The sequence below is a fragment of the Centrocercus urophasianus genome, unplaced genomic scaffold (assembly GCF_019232065.1).
Source record: "Centrocercus urophasianus isolate 14NV4802_14NV808 unplaced genomic scaffold, USGS_Curo_1.0 seq_12, whole genome shotgun sequence".
Classification (NCBI taxonomy): Eukaryota; Metazoa; Chordata; class Aves; order Galliformes; family Phasianidae; genus Centrocercus; species Centrocercus urophasianus.
The window spans coordinates 15,936,487-15,953,387 of record NW_024884364.1 but is presented as its reverse complement, the minus strand read 5'-3'; the positions used below and the strand labels follow the sequence as shown (position 1 = coordinate 15,953,387).

The following is a 16,901-nucleotide window of genomic DNA, read 5'->3' as shown; positions in this document are numbered from 1 at the left end:
GTAATTTGTACCACTCCCCATAGAAAATAAAAAACTGGGCAAAAGGATGCTGTATCCTTCAGATTGGATATCAAGAAAAATTTCTTGAAATTTCTTGAAAGAGCGGTGAAGCACTAGCACAGGCTGCCCAGGGAGCTGGTGGAGTCACCCTGGGGGTGTTCAGGAAAAGGGTAAATGTGGCACTGAGCAACATGCTTAGTATGCATGGTGGGGATGGGATGGCAGTTGGATAAGGTGATCTTAGTGGTCTTTTCTAACCTTTATGATTCTATGATTCTCTTCATTGTGCCTTGGCTACTGCCCATCAACTAGATGTGCTCTCTCCCCCACTGCTGAACACAGACAATGCTTACAAATGTGGATCCAGCCTAAATCATAAAGTCTGGGTTCTGAGATTGGAAATCAGTGATGATACACAGAGATGCAAGTAAGTTAATAGAGAGCCAGCGTGACAACTAAAATTGTGCTGTACGGACTTCTATCAACTCAGGCAGGATAACATTGCACGGTTAACCAGCAAAATCCACGCAATTAACCAGCAAAGCCACCACCATCAGATTGAATGGTTTATGGGAAAATGGATTGCACATCATGGTCTAGCTGCTATAAGACTTGTGTTCTTAGCTCCATGGCCACTAACTGCCAACTTTTGTAGCCAGCAGAAAACCAATGCCTAAATAGGTCAGCTGCACTGAAATGGAAGCATACCGCTTTACACAGTTCCAAAGCAAAACAGACTACTTAACCTGGAACGAAACAAAACCAAAGTTGCAGAAAAGCAAAGGCAACACTCAGAGCACAGAACCTCAATATGAAAGCTCTCCACACGGGATACAGCTCAGGCTCTGCATACTGAGCAGTAGATTCAGATTTCTTTACTCATTTCTATTCCCCATGATGCTGTTACACCCGATGTCCCATGCTCCCAACTTAACTGCAGAAGTCCATAGCCCTGAAATACCAAGAACTGTGTGTGACATCCCAGAGAGGTTACTCTGTAGGCCATGGAAGGGCAAAGCACAGCCGTGCTCCAGCACGCCCCTTCTGAACTGTGGCTGGCAAACTAAGAGTAGGAAATCACCCACCCCTGTGTTACAGTACGGCATTGCAGTGGCCCTTCCGCACACAAAAGTAAACAGGTAATGAGCGCTAAGTTACAGAGAAAAAAATGACCTCATGGGAGGGAAGCCCAACCAAAGGCACTGCACTATTCAGGGGATTTTTTGAACTTGCAGTAAGTCGAAATGTGTGAAAGGAGACGAAAGATAAATACAAGAGCTAAAAACTAACTACAAAGGATGGACAAGGAAGAACAATCACTGGGGGGGGGGGGGAAGGAGCTGCGAACGCTGATTGGGAATTTCTCAGCCCATCTCGAGGGGGGAGGGGGGAGTGATGGGGCGAGACTTCCCTCTCCCTCACTCCCCTTTGTCTCCCCGTCCCGCTCTCCCTGCCTCAAGCCCTCCAGCTCCCACCCCCACTCCACTACCTCGGCACACAAGTACCTCCAGCGAGATGCAGGCTCTCTACCCCGAGACTGACCTCTCGTTCCTTTGCACAGCCATTCGGCAATCTTGAGTCTGTGTTTGCCAGCCTCTCTCCCTTGTCTGTGCACACACACACAAGCAACCCTTTGCTTATTCGCTTGCTCTCGGCTAAGCGAAGCACGGTGTCCGCTCCATCCCCGCGCAGTAACCTGTTGCCTGCCTGGAGGACTAGGGAGCCTGGGAGCTCTCCTCCCGCTCCGCACAGAGCCGGCAGGTTCCAAGCGGTGGCTGCCTTCAATGGCGGGGAAAGGTGTCAGCAGGCTGATGGAGAGGTCCTGATCTAGCCAGACGTTTGCAGATAACGAACCTCTTTCAGGAGAGAGAGGAATGTGAAGTCACGTCTGTGTGTGCTCTGCGCTCTTACCAGTCCCTGAATGCTGTTTGTCAGCAGCTACGGCGAGCAGAGAGGAGACCGAGTGGGGTACACTCAGAAGCGGCCAAACGGAGGGGAGGAAAGCGGGAGGGGGTGACGGGCCGGGAGCTGCGAGGCCCCAGCTGAGGCCGTGTAACGCTGGGAGGGAGCAGCAGGCAGGCTGGGGATGACTCAGAGCCAGAGAGCAATGGAAGAGTGGGTGGGCAGTGGGAGAGAGGTGTTATGACTAAAAGCCGAATTTACCGCCTGCGAATCCTAAATCTGAAGAGGAAGAGCCTGAGGTCTTTTCTGTGGGATACACGGGCGGCGGTGTGAAATACCGGTGTGAAATTGGGAGCGCTCCCTCTCCTTCGCCTCCCTGGCAGCCAGCCTGCCGCAGCCCTTCCACAGCCTCCTGTGCCCGGCTCGAAGCAGGCAGAGCGCTGTCCTCTACCCTCTCCTCTTCTCCCTGCCCGACCCTTCACAGCCCTTTCTCGGCCCTTTTCCCAACCCCAGAGCACTCCTGCTCCCCCGCGCCCGTCGCCCTCGGCTAGCGAGCCCGGGCAGGAGCACCAGTCCCGTACGGCTCTCGGAGGCCCGGGCACGGGCGCCCCGGAGGCGCAGGGCAGCGCTCTCGTCCCGCACCCCGGCGGACCAAGGAGAAGTTCCTCCAATTGTTCCCGGCCGCCGTCCCCACCGCCCGCAGCCAAGGACACTGCGGCCCCCCCGGGCTCCCGCCGTCGCGCTCCTCTCCCTCCCCGCGGCGGCTGCCGATCCTCGCACCCCGAGTTGCCCCCGCGCCCTCCCGGCGAAGTCTCCACAAACTGCCCCGCGGGACGTTCCCCCGACCCCCCTCAACTGATCGCGCGGAGCCGCTCGTACCTGCGAGCCACAGCAGCACGACGCAGCCCAGGAGGCGCCCACCCATCTTCCCGCTGGCCGGGCAGGGCGGGCATGCCGCGGGGCGGCGGGAGAGGGCCGGGACTGCCCCGCCAGGAACCGGCGGCGAGGCCGCGTCGTGTGGCCGCGCCGCGCTCAGCTCCGCTCAGCTCCGCTCCTCCCCCGCCGCCGGCTGGGGGCCGCCTCGCGGGGCCGGGCCGGGCGGGGACAGCGCGGGTGGGGGGCGCGGATCCGCTGGGTTGGGGCTGAGGGAAGCGCCGCTCGGTTGCCGGGTGCTCCCTGCAGCGCTGCTCCGCAACTCCCCGCGCCCGCGGCTTCGTTGCTAAAAATGTCCGTTCCTATCATCTGTGCCCCCAAATTAACCGCGCGTACCTCGGGAAACGAGAGCAGGCTGTTGCAGTGCAGCGTTTCCCTTGGGCTTCCACTTGCACCGTGACCAATCGCTGCGATTTTAGATCAAGAAGAGATCCAACTTTACACGAGGAGGAGGTGTTCTGGCTGTTAGAGACTGACATCTGAGCCGTGGGGCGTTGGGTGTTGGTGCCAACGCGATGTTGGACGGGGCTGGAAGTTTTTGGGGGGAGCTGCCAACTAGAAGTGCTGCTGTCGATCATTGTTCCAATGGTGGATGTTGCTGTGCCACAAAACAGCCCCGACCAACGCAAGCCCAGATGCATACACGCTGTACTTCTTTCAGGGGCTCAGCTCGCATTTGGAACCAAAGTTTGGATTCTGCAGATGCCGGTGATCCACATGGGAACAGCCTCCATTCCAATGGAACGTGCCAAAGAGAATCATAGAATCATAGAATCATAGAATGGCCTGGGTTGAAAAGGACCACAATGATCACCTAGTTTCAACCCCTGCTATGTGCAGAGTCACCAATCACCAGACCAGACTGCCCAGAGCCACATCCAGCCTGGCCTTGAATGCCTCCAGGGATGGGGCATCCACAGCCTCCTTGGGCAGCCTGTTCCAGTGTGTCATAGAACACAACCGATGCTGATTTTCAAGTGCCCTGCTGGACCCAAAGGGATCGGTGCTGGGTGTGCCCACTGTGTGCAAGTGGTGTCTGCAATATGACCCTAAGATACCTCCAGCTGGTGTTTTTCAATTGCATACCACTCAATCTGGAATTGACTGCAAGCAAAATAGACATTTTTCAAAAACAGCAAATAAAAATAGATCCTTAATTTCCAAGCAAGAAAGCAAAACGGCACTTTTGCTGTGATAAAAGATCTGTTGAAACATTCGGGTTGTTTTTTGAATAGTTGTAGTTCTTCTGTTGATGTAGTTGAACTGGAATGGGGTGAGGAGATGATCCCCAGGCACAGCCTGTTTTTCAGTGCTTTATTCCCAGCAACTCAATGTTATTTAAAAATACTTCTCACATAGTTTGTTTTTATTCAGTGTTGCTTATAAAGAAATACACACCCATCTCCAACTAGTGTCCTGATCTGCTGGGAGGCAGAAGGTCTCTCTGACCTGATACATCATAGAATTCCAAAACATCACAGGAGGGTTTGGTTTGGAAGGGATGTCACAGTCCAGCCAGTCCCAACTCCTCGCCATGGGCAGGGCTGCCACCCACCAGATCAGGCTGCCCAGGGCCCTGTCCAACCCAGCCTTGAATGCCTCCGAGTATAAGTGTAATTGTTTGGCAGTGCTAGCTAAAGGCTGCAATGAAGAACTAGGACCCTACCATGCTAAATAAAGCACACAAACCCAGTACTCAGGATTTGCACACTTGCATACTTGCAGGTGAAAGGCAAAGTTGGAGCTCTTCCTAGGGCTGTAACTTCAGACTCAGGAAATAGAATCATCTCAGATTATCTGAGGGCCTGCCTCGTCAGGATTAAATATATTTGCCGTGTAATTCATGAAGGCTTGTACTGGCTGAACTAAGACTCCTAATACGTAAACACGAAGCTACTATTTCTCCCTCCCTCAAGCATTTTTCCTAACAACACCCAATGTTTCAAGTGAAATCCATGCACCTTCCCCTTCTATGATGTAGTTGGGCAGGAGGCTGATCCAGTTTCCTGAGATCCTGTTGATCTGGAATTATCTCATAGGTTAAAAGCTGGGAGTAGCACAATCTCTTATGTGTCACTATTGTTAGCTACTCCTAGCTTTTTTTTTTTTTTTTTTTAATTCCACTCCAGCTTTTCCAAATAAATTTGGCATGTACAACATTTTAGCTAAACTTTTGACTCACAACAAAGGAAGGAAAGATTTTCAATACATGGAAGCACCATTGTTTTGCATGTAACTTTGGATTTATAGCTGCTTTGAAACATTCACATACTAAAACATCGTGTATGGTTCTTTTTAATGTAACGTGAGCTGTCATTTGTATATACACACATATGATGGATGCCTGAGCCTTGAATAGCTGTTCCAGATCTCCATAAACCCTTGATCTGAAAATTACAGCTTCTGAGCTGGCTTAATAGATAATTTAGGGTTGCTGTCCTTCATTTTAGCCTGTTCTTGGTGACAGAAAGCTGCACAGTTAGGCTCATTTTACCTTCAGACAGCAGGTGAATTCCTAAGGAATTAGCCAGATCACTTCAACCTACTGCAGGGACTACGTGCGTGCTGAAAAACAACATTCAATCAAACGGCTTCAATCTTTATCTCTCTCCAACCTTGATAATGGATGACCAAGCTTTCCATTTCTGTCCTGAAAAATGTAGACTGAGACTGCACTGGAAGAATACCACTCTACAGCACTGATATGAGTGATACCTCAACACTGCTTGCAGCAGTTCTGTAAACAATGGGACCATGAACAATTGAGCTGAACAATACAGAAACAAATTCTCTTCTTGTTACTCATGCTGCCGCTACCCATAGCTCTTCTGTCTTCTTGCCAACGACTCAATTCCCCTCCCTCCTTTGATCTTCCAGTACCAATCTTTTGGGGCCATTTCCTCTGTTGATAAGCAGTCAGTTTTTTAATGCTTCCAACATCTGGAAGGATACATGCCAGCGCTTCGCTCAGAATGACCCATCTCCGCAACATGCCAGAAAACCCTATGTGTTGCATGAAAGTGCATTTCTTCACGAGTACTTTTTCAAATCCATTCAGTCTCCTGGATTCCCGTGGTAGAAATTTCCATAGAAACAGTGATTTCGACAGCTTTCTGGGATGTTGTACTAGATTCAGCCATTAGGCACTGTTCTCTTGATTTAGTACTGAGAGCAACACGTTACAGAAGGTACTAGGTGACACATCATCAAATCACAGCGTTTACTGAGTTTCTTCGGAATAGTTACTAACTAAAACTCCTCCTCATTTTCTTTGTTACTCCAGAGTCTCCTATTAATCGTTGATAGCTTCACAGCAAGACATCACTGAAATATATGCGCTCTCTTTGTATATTTTGTTTGTTAGTTTTCTCAACTGCCTGGGTACATATGATTGCACAATAATACGGAGCTTTTACTTGCCATTAACGTCAGGATTGGGTGATATATAAACTGCTTTTCTTCTTAACCATGCCATTTGTACCAACTAACATTCAGAATACTTAATGGCGAAACTATTTTCTCATTCTAATGGGCCTTGATTTCTACAATATAAATTCAGCATTATAAAAAAGAAAACAAACCTCTTTCTCTAGTATTTACTCCGTATAAGTTTCCCATGCTGCCCCCAGTTCTTTCTTAGACACAGTGCACCTTTGCTGCTCTTTGAAAAGGAACCTGAAATTTTCATGTAAAACACATTTTGTGAGGTTAGTATACAGGTACATGATCGTAAGCGAGTCCTCTCAGCTCATCATCTTTCGTGTGTCACTAAACTCAGAAATACAAAGAATAGAAATAAAACACGCTCTTCTTTCACAGAGAGCCAAGGAGATAACAAATTGTCTGTGACTGTTGGTTATAGAGAAACTGTGACAGCACAAATGCCTTCAGGAGCTGGAATTCACAAAATGGACTTTTGTGACTGTCTAATCTAGCTTTCTCAATAAAACAGGCCATATCACTTTGCCACTCTACATCTTGTTTGAACTACAGCATATCTGTTAGAAAAAGAACCACAAACTACTTTTGGTTCTGAGGGACCTCATCCTGTCCCTAATTTCATCTAACTTCAGCTTCCAGTAGTGCCATTCCAGGTGGAAGGCTCTTCTTAAGGGATTTCTGATAGAGGCAATGACTGTGAGCAAAGCGCCATTTCATGCTCTCTTTGAAAGTTGAACAGATCTGGTATTCTTCTATATTCTGAAGCTAATACCAGATCTGGAGAGAGCATCCTAGGTACAGAGACTAAAAGTAAGAAAGCAGAAATACTACATCCACATCACTACTGCCTGATATTTCTTTGTTTATCCTTTCAGTTATTGCACTGTTAGTCCTTTCAGCATGGCATCACATCACATGGAGAGACCCAGTTTGATGGATATTCTGCTCTGTCGCCCTCATTATTAACTATCCCCCCATCTTTGTATCCTTTGCAAGTATCTGTGGCAACTGCATACTACCTTCAAAGTTATTAATAAACATTCAGCAGTATGCAGCCAAGAAATGGAGCCATCTTGCTGAAAATGTGCAATAGCAATTCCTCATTTAAAATTACATTTTGAGACATCCTAAGCTAATGTTTTAGCTCATTTACTGAGGACTAGATTGTCTCTGGATCATTCTGTTTCCTTGATTTAGTGTTATGTGGTCGAGTTAGACGACTCAAATGCATCTGAATGCATTACCTTTAGTAAGCACACTTAATATCTCTTCGATGCAATTAGAAACTAATGTGGCAAAAAATATTTTCTTCAAATCCATTTGATTGACATTAATTACATTAGTTTTCTTTAATTCATTATTGAAGCAAGTTCTCTGTCAGTGATTCTGTTCCTTTGCCTGGGATCTCTGCTGGTCTGATAGGTCTGCAATTGCTCAAATCACTCTATGTAAGGCCAAATCAAAATCCAAAACAAGGCTTTGGAAAATTTTTGGTACCTAACTGTAGAACTACAGTTTTAAAACCCTTCATTCAACAGCAACTGGAGACCAAAAGTACAAATGTAACGTCAAAGTCAGTGCAGTTGACATTTCTGCTTCTCTGTACACTGAGACTGCCCTGAGCACATAGGTGCAAAAAAACACCAGAAGTAAGGCTTACATTCATGTGGTTTGCCCCAGTCAGGTCCCTGCTATCCACCTGAAAGCTTACTGGTGCTCTTATCAGATGTTAAGGGTTTCCAGTATTTGTCTAGGATACTGGAACAAGGCGGTGGTTTCACTGGAGCCATGACATGCAAGATATTTGCAATATATGGCACAGAAGGGATACAGCTGCACCCCTCATGGACAGCTGGTTGACAGTTACAGGTTGAGTGCTTCTGGGACAACCTGGTCAGAAGGGATACAGCACATGACTGGCAAGTCCTGTGAATCCCACAGCCGTATGACCTGATGCAGAACAATTCCCAGCTCAAATGCTAGTTCTTCTGAAGAGGAGACAGAAGCATAGCAGCATCCACTTGAATTCCCTCAGAAACTGGGAAAAAAGATGCCAATATCACCATGAGGCCTTATCTGGGACATTCACAAGCAGTCCAACACTCCACGAAACCCTGCAAAAGCAGGCAGGGGAACAAGGCAGGGCAACATGTCTTACCTCCTGACTCTGAGATGTTCAAAATCACATCCCCATCACACAGCTGAGATAAATGGCTTCTCTTGCAGTTGTGACACTGTTCAGAAAGAAAGCCAGGATTCATGAGGTCAGGAGTAAGACCAAGAGAAAGCTGACTTCTATAGTTTACTCTAACTTACTCTTAGTCACTGTCAGGGGAAGGGGTAGCCTGCAGGTTATGATTCCTGAAATGCACAGGCATATGAAACAACATATGAAACAACAGCAATTATTGTTTCTAGAAAACCGAAGTTCCCATTCTATATCACTCTTCAGAGAAAATAACATAAACCTAAAATCTAAAATCTCCATAAACAGGTTGAGAAAGACAAACTGTGCAATTATGTGGTAAAAGCTCATCTGCACACCCACAAAGGAGTACAGAGAGACAATGTCATGGGGATAGCCAAGTTATACTCTGCCCTGACTCCTTCCCAGCCCATTGCAAAAGCCATTGGCCCATTGAAGTCTCCCTGCACAAGTCTTGTGGAGCACAGGGACACAACAGCAGGTGGGAGCTCTGATTAAGAACTGAGGGGAAGGGTCTATTTGTCTGAACCCTTCCCAACGCTGTTCCAGAACAGCCCCAGTCCCAGGGTTCAGGCTGGAAATCTTATCAAATCAACACATCAACATTTGGACTGAGAGAGGTTGCATAGTAGCAATATGCAGACCAAGAGCACTTCAGAATTGCAGAGGACTTGCTGTAGGATGTTTAGGGGAAGAATCAAAGGCAGAGAAAGGGAAGGAGCTAGGTGATATGGGAAGGAATAAGTGTGGGAAAACAGAGGGATAAGGAGGTGGTATGCCTTTGGAGCTGGGTGGTTGTGGTACACTTCTGATGGCAAGGCCCCAGGAGAAGCAGGCTACTGGATCTTGTCTATTATATTCCCCTAATATAGACACCAAACATTTCACTTTGGAGGAAAGTGCTCTAGACTCAGAGCAGCGGATCACATGTAACAGCAAATGGAATTGCTGCCATGTTTTTTTATAATAAATTTGTTTGTTCTTTCTGAGGAACTACTGTAAGATAATAGTTCCAATGTAGAAGGATAGTAGTTCCTTTTTTCCAATAACCTTGGAAAGAAGGTCATTGCCATAAATCCTGAATGAATGAAGATGCATTAGTGGCAGCAAAGTTCCAGACAGTTTTTCAATCTACATCAACCATATTTTGAAACATGCAATGAATTACGTACATTGATGGGAAAGCACAGGTCCCCAGTTCTGGAGCTGGGTTTCCAAGGCCATAGATGTAAAAGTCAGGTCTTGGCATATCAAGTAATTTAACTGAATTAAGTACTTTAGTGAAAAAGTAATGTATAAACTTTGGCACAACCCTTGCTTTTATTCCCTGAATGGCCCCAATGCTACAAAAGTTATTTACAAATCAGCAAAAATGGTCTAAAGGTCTCTTTTGTCAGCTAAGTTGAACAGCAGACAATTGCATAGTTAAAACATGACTTTCCGTTTAAATCACAGAGGGATTTTCCTGGGGCCAAGGCCAAGAACACTGATGACATCGTGCTCCAAAGATGATCTCTTCTCTCTTTTTTTCTCTTCCTTAACCTTGTGTAGAAAAGTCCTTTCTCTCCTCAGTGCTTATGAATTTTATTTTCCAACCCCACCTCTAGCCCTGGGAGAACTATCACTGCAACCTTGTCTTTTTCAAAGAGTTGATGCACACATTATCTGATTTTTTTAAAGGGATGGGCTGTTAAAGGGTGGGTCACAAAACTGCACAAGAGAAAAGAACACAGTGTGAAGAAAACTGAAGCAAATGTGCACAGATTCACTCTTAGCAACAACTCACACAGTAATACAACAATAATATTCACCTTTGGGGATAAAAAACTTGACTCTGCAGAAGTTCCTCAAAGACACAAGTTATTTCTTGCAGTTTCTCTTGAAAGATTTGGTATTAATATATCAGGAACTAGCCTGCGATATAAATGATTTCGCACAAGAGCGATAGTGACTTTTAAAAGTTATTCTCATTGAATTCACATCAAGATTTTCTGTTTTTAGCAACCCGATTGGCTCTTCCCGTAAATTTAACAGCAAATCTATTAAGTGGTTCACAAACAGCATAAAATAAACTGTTTCACTGGATTTGAGCATGACAGAAGAGCTTCCAGAAAACTAAACTGCTTTTTTTTAACCATCAGAGAAACCAGCCACCAGTGAGATGCAAAAGCAAGCTGATCAGTCCATATCTGCTAGCAATTCCAGCAGTGACAAACACAATTAGCTCAATTAATTCCAGCCTAGACAGTGGCTACCTCCTCTGGAGCTAAACAGACTCAGTTACCTAGACAGAAGATGAAGAAAGTTAGACTGAGGGGAAAAGGCAAAGCTGTCCAATGATTTGGAAATTCATGAAAGTCTTTAGCAGTATTTTTGATCCTCAGGTCTAGGTTTACAGTAAATTCAAGTGTACTCTGCGGTAGAGGATTGGAAAGAATCTTCCAAGCCAGGGTTACATGTTTATTGAGATGGCTGGGGTACCTTCAATTAAGGTGGCTGCATGAGAAGCAGTGAGCTGACTCTTGTTCTGCTACACCAGGCAGACTCCGCAGGAACTGCTACTGCATCTGGAAGATGATTCCCCATCAAGATGGTCCCTGTAGATAAAGGGAACAGTAAGGAATGTGGCAGACATCACACATCTAGGAGAAGAAAAACTTGGCCAGAATTTAATCAGATCTTATACTGACACTGCCATTTCAGTTACCCTGCTTCAGATCAAACTTATGGTCTCCTATTGCACGCAATCATACTTCACAATCCCTTCTGTTAACTGATTAAATTTTCTTCAGAGCAACAGTTGTGGTTGTTGCCCTGTTAATTTCCCTAGATTTTTTAATATATTATGGCCAGTGAGAATCACTTTGCTTTTGAGAGAGATCAACAGAGAGCTTAAGGGAGGAAGCAACTCATGCTGTTCACCACAATGATGTATATTTGATTGTTTCCAGTTTTTATCTTATTTGAACTGTGGCTCAGCATGCAAACGTTCAGTGAAAGAAGCATCAGGTACTCAATGAGATAGATTAAATAGGAAAAAAACCGAGTCTATACAGCTGCCTCAGTTTTTAAAACACAGTATCATAGAGTGGTTTGATTCTTAAAAGAAATCCAGTCCAACTGCCCTGCAATGAACAGGGACACCTACAGCTCCAGCAGGTGCTCAGGACCCCATCCAGTCTGACCTTGGATGTCTCCAGGGACGGGACATCCACCACCTCTCTGGATAACCTGTTACAGTGCCTCACCGTCATTATTGTAATAAACTTCTCCCTAAGTCTTTTTGTTTGAAACCATTTGTCCTTGTCCTATCACCACAAACCCTGCTGAAGAGTTTGTCCCCTTCCTTCTTACAGCCTCCCTTTACATACTGAAGGGCCGTTCTCAGGTCTCCCCCGAGCCTTCTCTTGTTGGGGCTGAACAGCCCCAGCTCTCTCAGCCTGTCCTCGTAGGGGAGGGCTTCCATCCCTGGGATCCCTTCTGTGGCCTTTACACATGGGCTCCTTAAGTATTTTTAATAAGCAAGTTTGCCTTTCCAAGCAAACGCTCGCCATCTCAGCTCCTCCACTCTTCTGCTATGTATCTCAAACCCAAGCCCAGGCCTCTTGTGTGAGGCTGCTCTTTGTTTGGTGCCCAGGCCCAAGCTTAAATGGAGCTCCAGCTCAGGGGCACAACACGCACTGAGCCCTAGGGGACTGCTGAGGCCATTACTGCCTTTCGGAGCCCTCGGGACCCAGTCCCTCACTGCAGTCCTGTGCTCCCCTTGGCAGCGCACACCTCTTTCTTGAATTGCCCCTCACTGGAAAGCCCTCATTGTCATTTGGGAACACAGCACTGTGTCCAGATGAGGACCACATGCAGTCACCGGCAATAGCAGACCGTATTTTTGTTTGGTTTCCGGCTTGGCAGATGCCGGAAGACCTATTGAACCTGACGTTCAATGCTCACAGTCACAAACAATCCGAAGGAAGAACCAAAAGAAGAGCCACCTGCCATGCTCTGCGACAGCCGACACCCTCAGGTGCACGCCGGCACCGGCTGTCTGCGGCCGTCACCGACCTCCAGGAGGCGGCACCACGCACACGTTAAAAGGAAAGCAGGAGCACGCGCTCCTCCGCCAGCACTCCGCCCCTGCCGGCCCACCGCTGCCCGGGCCGCCCCACGGCAGCGCCGTCGCGTCGTGGTGGTGCAGGACGAGTGGAGGCGAGGCGGGCGTGCGCCATGTCGCGCTCTCAGCGCTCCCGCAGCGCCTACTACTTCTTCGTGCGTGACCGGCTGCCCGTGCTGCAGCAGCGCGGCATGCCCGTAACCCGAGTGGTCGATGGCTTTCCCCACCTCACCCAGGAGTGGGCGGTGAGGGGAAGGGCCGTCCTTCAAGGGAGAGGGCTTGGGGTGAACGATGTTTCGCCTCGGAGAGGGGGGTGGGGGGGGAGGCACCCCTGGCTAGGGGAGCGGGCTCAGGAGAAGAAATCAGTGGGATAAAAGTGCCTGTGGGCCATCGGAAGGTGCTGCGGGAGCATGTGTTCATCAGCTGTCCTGTGTTAAAGCCTGGTGGCTTTGTGAGGGGGGGAACTACCGAAAAACTACCGCTTGGTTGGGTGGTAATAGCTATCAGTGTTTGCGAAATATTGACAGCCTCCCTTTGGAAGCGTCCAAATGTTCTGTTGATTTGTGGGATTACTGAAGGAAGCGGTAAAAACTCGTTGACAATTCGCTTTGCTTCAAGCTGCTGGCGGAGGAGGAGAGGATGTTCTATGCAGAGAAGGCTCAGAAGTGGAATGAAAAGAAATCCTTCCAGAAGGCGGAGAAGGAGGTAAAGGCTCAGAAAGGAGCGCCTGTTGGGAAGTGGTGTTTGCTTCAGTGGGACTCATTCCTCCTTTTTAGTGGTGTTAACTGACAACAGCCCTTGTCGGGCAAGGACAATTATCTGGAATTCAAGTATCTGGATGTGGATGTTATTTGCAGTTTAGGCCTAGATTGCATTGTGTCAGCCTCTCTGGTTTCTGGGCATCTGCCCAAATCTTTCTGCCACCCAAAAAGCTTCATGTTTGTGTGTGGATGTGCAGTGCTTTTCTAATAGGCCTGAGAGCCCCTCTTGATTGCACAGTAGCAGAACAATCTGATGACTTGGGGATTTCTCAGCTTTTCATGAAGACCTTTCCTAATCAAAGGCAAATGAGTGGTTCAGTTGTTTTTTTTGGGCAGGGGGTGGGGGGAGTCAAAATTATGGGAATTGCTGAAAATTTCAGTCTGAAAACTTTCTTCAGTGCAACAAGTAGTTAAACTTTAACAAAATAGTACTTTTTAATTCTTCTATTACATTCAGATATTTAGCTGTAGTTCTTTCCAGCTGTGCAGGTTGAGGTACTGAAGTGACAATCTCTTGTTGGTAATGTTGCCTTAATCTGCAAGTCTGCAGACACTTGTATATAAAGATTAGTTGCACCTAGCCACAGTGAGCACTGGGCATCCCGTGTGTCTGTGATTGGACGTGGTGAGCTTTATTGGAGGTTAATTAACTTGATTGATTTTGAATTTTTTCATCTTTTCTAGATGTGTAATAATCCAGTGCCTGCTGGCGCGAGTTCAGAAATGTACAGAGTGACATCTCTTCTTGATGCTTCTGCTATATCGTGGATGAGCGATCAGGGTATGGTAATCTTATAGCAATTGATGCTGCTAGATGAAAGCTTGGCTTGTAAAGATATTCTGGGTGGTACCTGTGCAAAGATTGTTTTCGTTTTGTCAGTAGTTACTGTGTCAAATGTGTGCTTGTTCTTAGTATGATGTAGGCCTTCCTTGCTTGGAGGGACGTCAGTTCAAATGCTCCTCTGCATCCCCTGAAATAATTCTGTCCTCTGTTTTTCTTTTAGCTTAATGGGAGCATAGCTACTAATACTTTTGTTTACAGTTTCCTCAAAGCTTTCTGCTCTGACAGTTGTGATCTACAAGGCCTAATCCAAGTTCAGGATAATAGAATGTTTGTATCAAGATCCAAGAGCAAGGAGCTCAAACTCTGTATCATAAAGGTGTTGCATTAGAATGGTTTCATGGCCTTCTCAGTGAAGTAAGAGTGGATGCTTGTGTGCTTGTGAACACTACACTACTTATGTAGCACATTCTGGCTAGTTTCCTTGTTGAATGAACCCTTGAAAACCGAACTTTCCTGTCTGTGTGTTGTCTTCAAATGGATGTTTTGATTAGAAATAAGTAACAAACACATCTGGTAGTATTTTATTCTGGAAAATGATATATGTTAGTGCTTGGAATGTAAGTTAAGTAGCCAGTTAATAGAAGCTATATCTTTGCTGTTTGTTCAGGTCTCTGCTCAAGCCTGTTAACTAACTGATCTCTTGAACATGTTATGGTTATAGAGGGCCAGAAAAGAGTAGCTCTGTTTAAAAAAGTGTAATGCCTATTAGCTTTCACACTGCCAGAATCTGTTCTCAGCTATCAGACTGAGTCTGAGATGTGTTTTATGATGCTGCTTCTTAATATTTCTGCATGGTTGTCTATGTTAGGATAGTTTGTTGGTTGGTTTTTTTTTTTGGTTTTTTTTTTTTTTTTTCATGTGAAAAGATTTCCACTCGGGTGGTATTTCTTCTTTCCCACTGCAGCTTGTAGAGATTAAGATCCATGTAAGGTAGTGCCAGAACTCATTTTGGGACAAGTGGTGCTGAACACCATCAAATCTGGCCCACTGCATCATTTTAGTAGAACAAGTAAAGGTTTTGATGAGGGGCAGAGTTTGAGGGTAGGTATTATCTTAAACTTAAGGAAGAACTTATGTAGGATGTATTATATTATGTAGGATTTGTGACTATTAGGCATTAATTAACGTGAACTATTTTGTATTGTTTGGTCTTACAAAATTAAAGATACTTTATTTTGTAATGCTTTCCTTAGATATTCTTGTCTTCTTTGGGAGCTCATTCAGTGAGGACAAATGATCCTTTCAGTTAGCAGAATTCTTCCCTTCTCCTTTTACACAAAGGTTTACCAGTTCATTTAACTTACCTGATAAGTTACTGAAGCTTGTGGAAGTACTTAGCAATTACTGATTGCTTTTTTTCCTGAAGGGTAAACAGACCCATCGCAGAAAGGAGTAGTATTTGGTGTTGGATTCTAGGCCTCTTAACATTGTATATACTTATATAAGCAGATTATAATACGTATTATGTAATGTTTTTGTTTTTTCCTCTCAGCTGTGCTTGCAGACATCTTCTATTTCCTCAATGTTTACAGCCATGGCAAGCTGCCGTCCCACTGTGACCAGCGCTTCCTCCCTTGTGAAATTGGGTGTGTCAAGTACTCCCTGCAGGAAGGCATAATGGCTGAGTTCCATCACTTCATAGATTCAGGTGATTTCCAAGGAAGGGTAGCCTGGAGGTAGTTCATCTTGCTCTGGGTTGAGAGGGAAGTTCTCTAGTGTCCGTTACTGCTGCACTGATTAAATTTCTGGTATTAAGATACTTCTTTGACTACAAGTGATTAGACTTCTACTTTCAGTAATGGAGCATTGCTGTTTTCTGCTTGTTTTTTGACTGTGTACTTAAGTACTGGGACTGCATGAAGCTTTAAAGTGGGCAGGATAAATCCAGGGGGCACTTCTGGTGTTTGTGCTTTGTTTCATGCCAAGGAGTGTTTGTTCCGGACTTAACACATGAATGCAGTGCAGTGTACTCTTCTTTAAATGAATGCAACTGAAAATATTTTTTTCAGAAATAGTTGTGGTGCTTGTACAGGGCCATAGGGGAAGGTGAAGCTGCTCCTTGCTCTAAATCAAAATGTACTGCCTAGTTCAGAGTTAAAGATCTGCCGCTGCGGTGATGGATGATGGTTGTTCTTTTTCTTCCATCCCTCATGTTTTTCTGCAGAAGTACCACCACGTGGTTATCGGTACCACTGCCAGGCTGCTAGTGAGTATCAGTGGAGAAGAAGAGTGGTATGCAATGGTTTACAGATTTGGGCTCTGCTTATCTGATCTGTATCCAGTTGTTTTGTAACTTTTCCCTGGAAGTTTCTCCTGTGGACTTCCTCTCACATTTTGAAGAGGAAGGGATGACAGAACAGCCTGTTGGAGTCACCCTGCTTATTTCTCGTACTCTCAAATGGCAGAGCTCTTCACTGCTGTGTTTCCCTTGTTAAGCAATGTTTATAGATTTGTCTATTTCTATTAGTACACTTCCTCCCCTTGTGTGTGCAGAGAACAAACTTGGCCCGTGTTATCCTATATCAGATATTTAAGTAATGGCCATTCAAGAGGGGTAAATGTGGATGTGTCTGCTCACAGCCCAGACTGCCAGTCTTTTGCAAGAAATAAGGTTTTGATAACTTTAATCACACATGCTGCCTGTAGGGAAGAAAAGGTGTGTGTGTGTGTGTGTGTGTGTGTGTGTGTGTGTGTGTGTGTGTGTGT

At 45.9% G+C, this 16,901-nt stretch overlaps 2 protein-coding genes across 5 annotated transcripts in view; one reads left to right on the top strand and one right to left on the bottom strand.

The window, feature by feature from the left end:
- ILDR2 (immunoglobulin like domain containing receptor 2) overlaps nt 1-2,847 on the bottom strand; it is a 35,152-nt gene extending 32,305 nt beyond the window's left edge. For all 4 annotated transcript variants that reach the window (XM_042810097.1, XM_042810098.1, XM_042810100.1 and 1 more), the window contains exon 1: nt 2,782-2,847. In XM_042810097.1, coding sequence (XP_042666031.1) covers nt 2,782-2,827 — 46 coding nt within the window. In that variant the 5' untranslated portion in view covers nt 2,828-2,847. The remainder of the gene's footprint in view (nt 1-2,781) is intronic.
- Nucleotides 2,848-12,703: 9,856 nt separating this feature from the next.
- MAEL (maelstrom spermatogenic transposon silencer) overlaps nt 12,704-16,901 on the top strand; it is an 8,789-nt gene continuing 4,591 nt past the window's right edge. The window contains exons 1-5 of the mRNA XM_042810543.1: nt 12,704-12,835; nt 13,209-13,295; nt 14,036-14,132; nt 15,688-15,843; nt 16,360-16,401. Coding sequence (XP_042666477.1) covers nt 12,704-12,835; nt 13,209-13,295; nt 14,036-14,132; nt 15,688-15,843; nt 16,360-16,401 — 514 coding nt within the window. The remainder of the gene's footprint in view (nt 12,836-13,208; nt 13,296-14,035; nt 14,133-15,687; nt 15,844-16,359; nt 16,402-16,901) is intronic.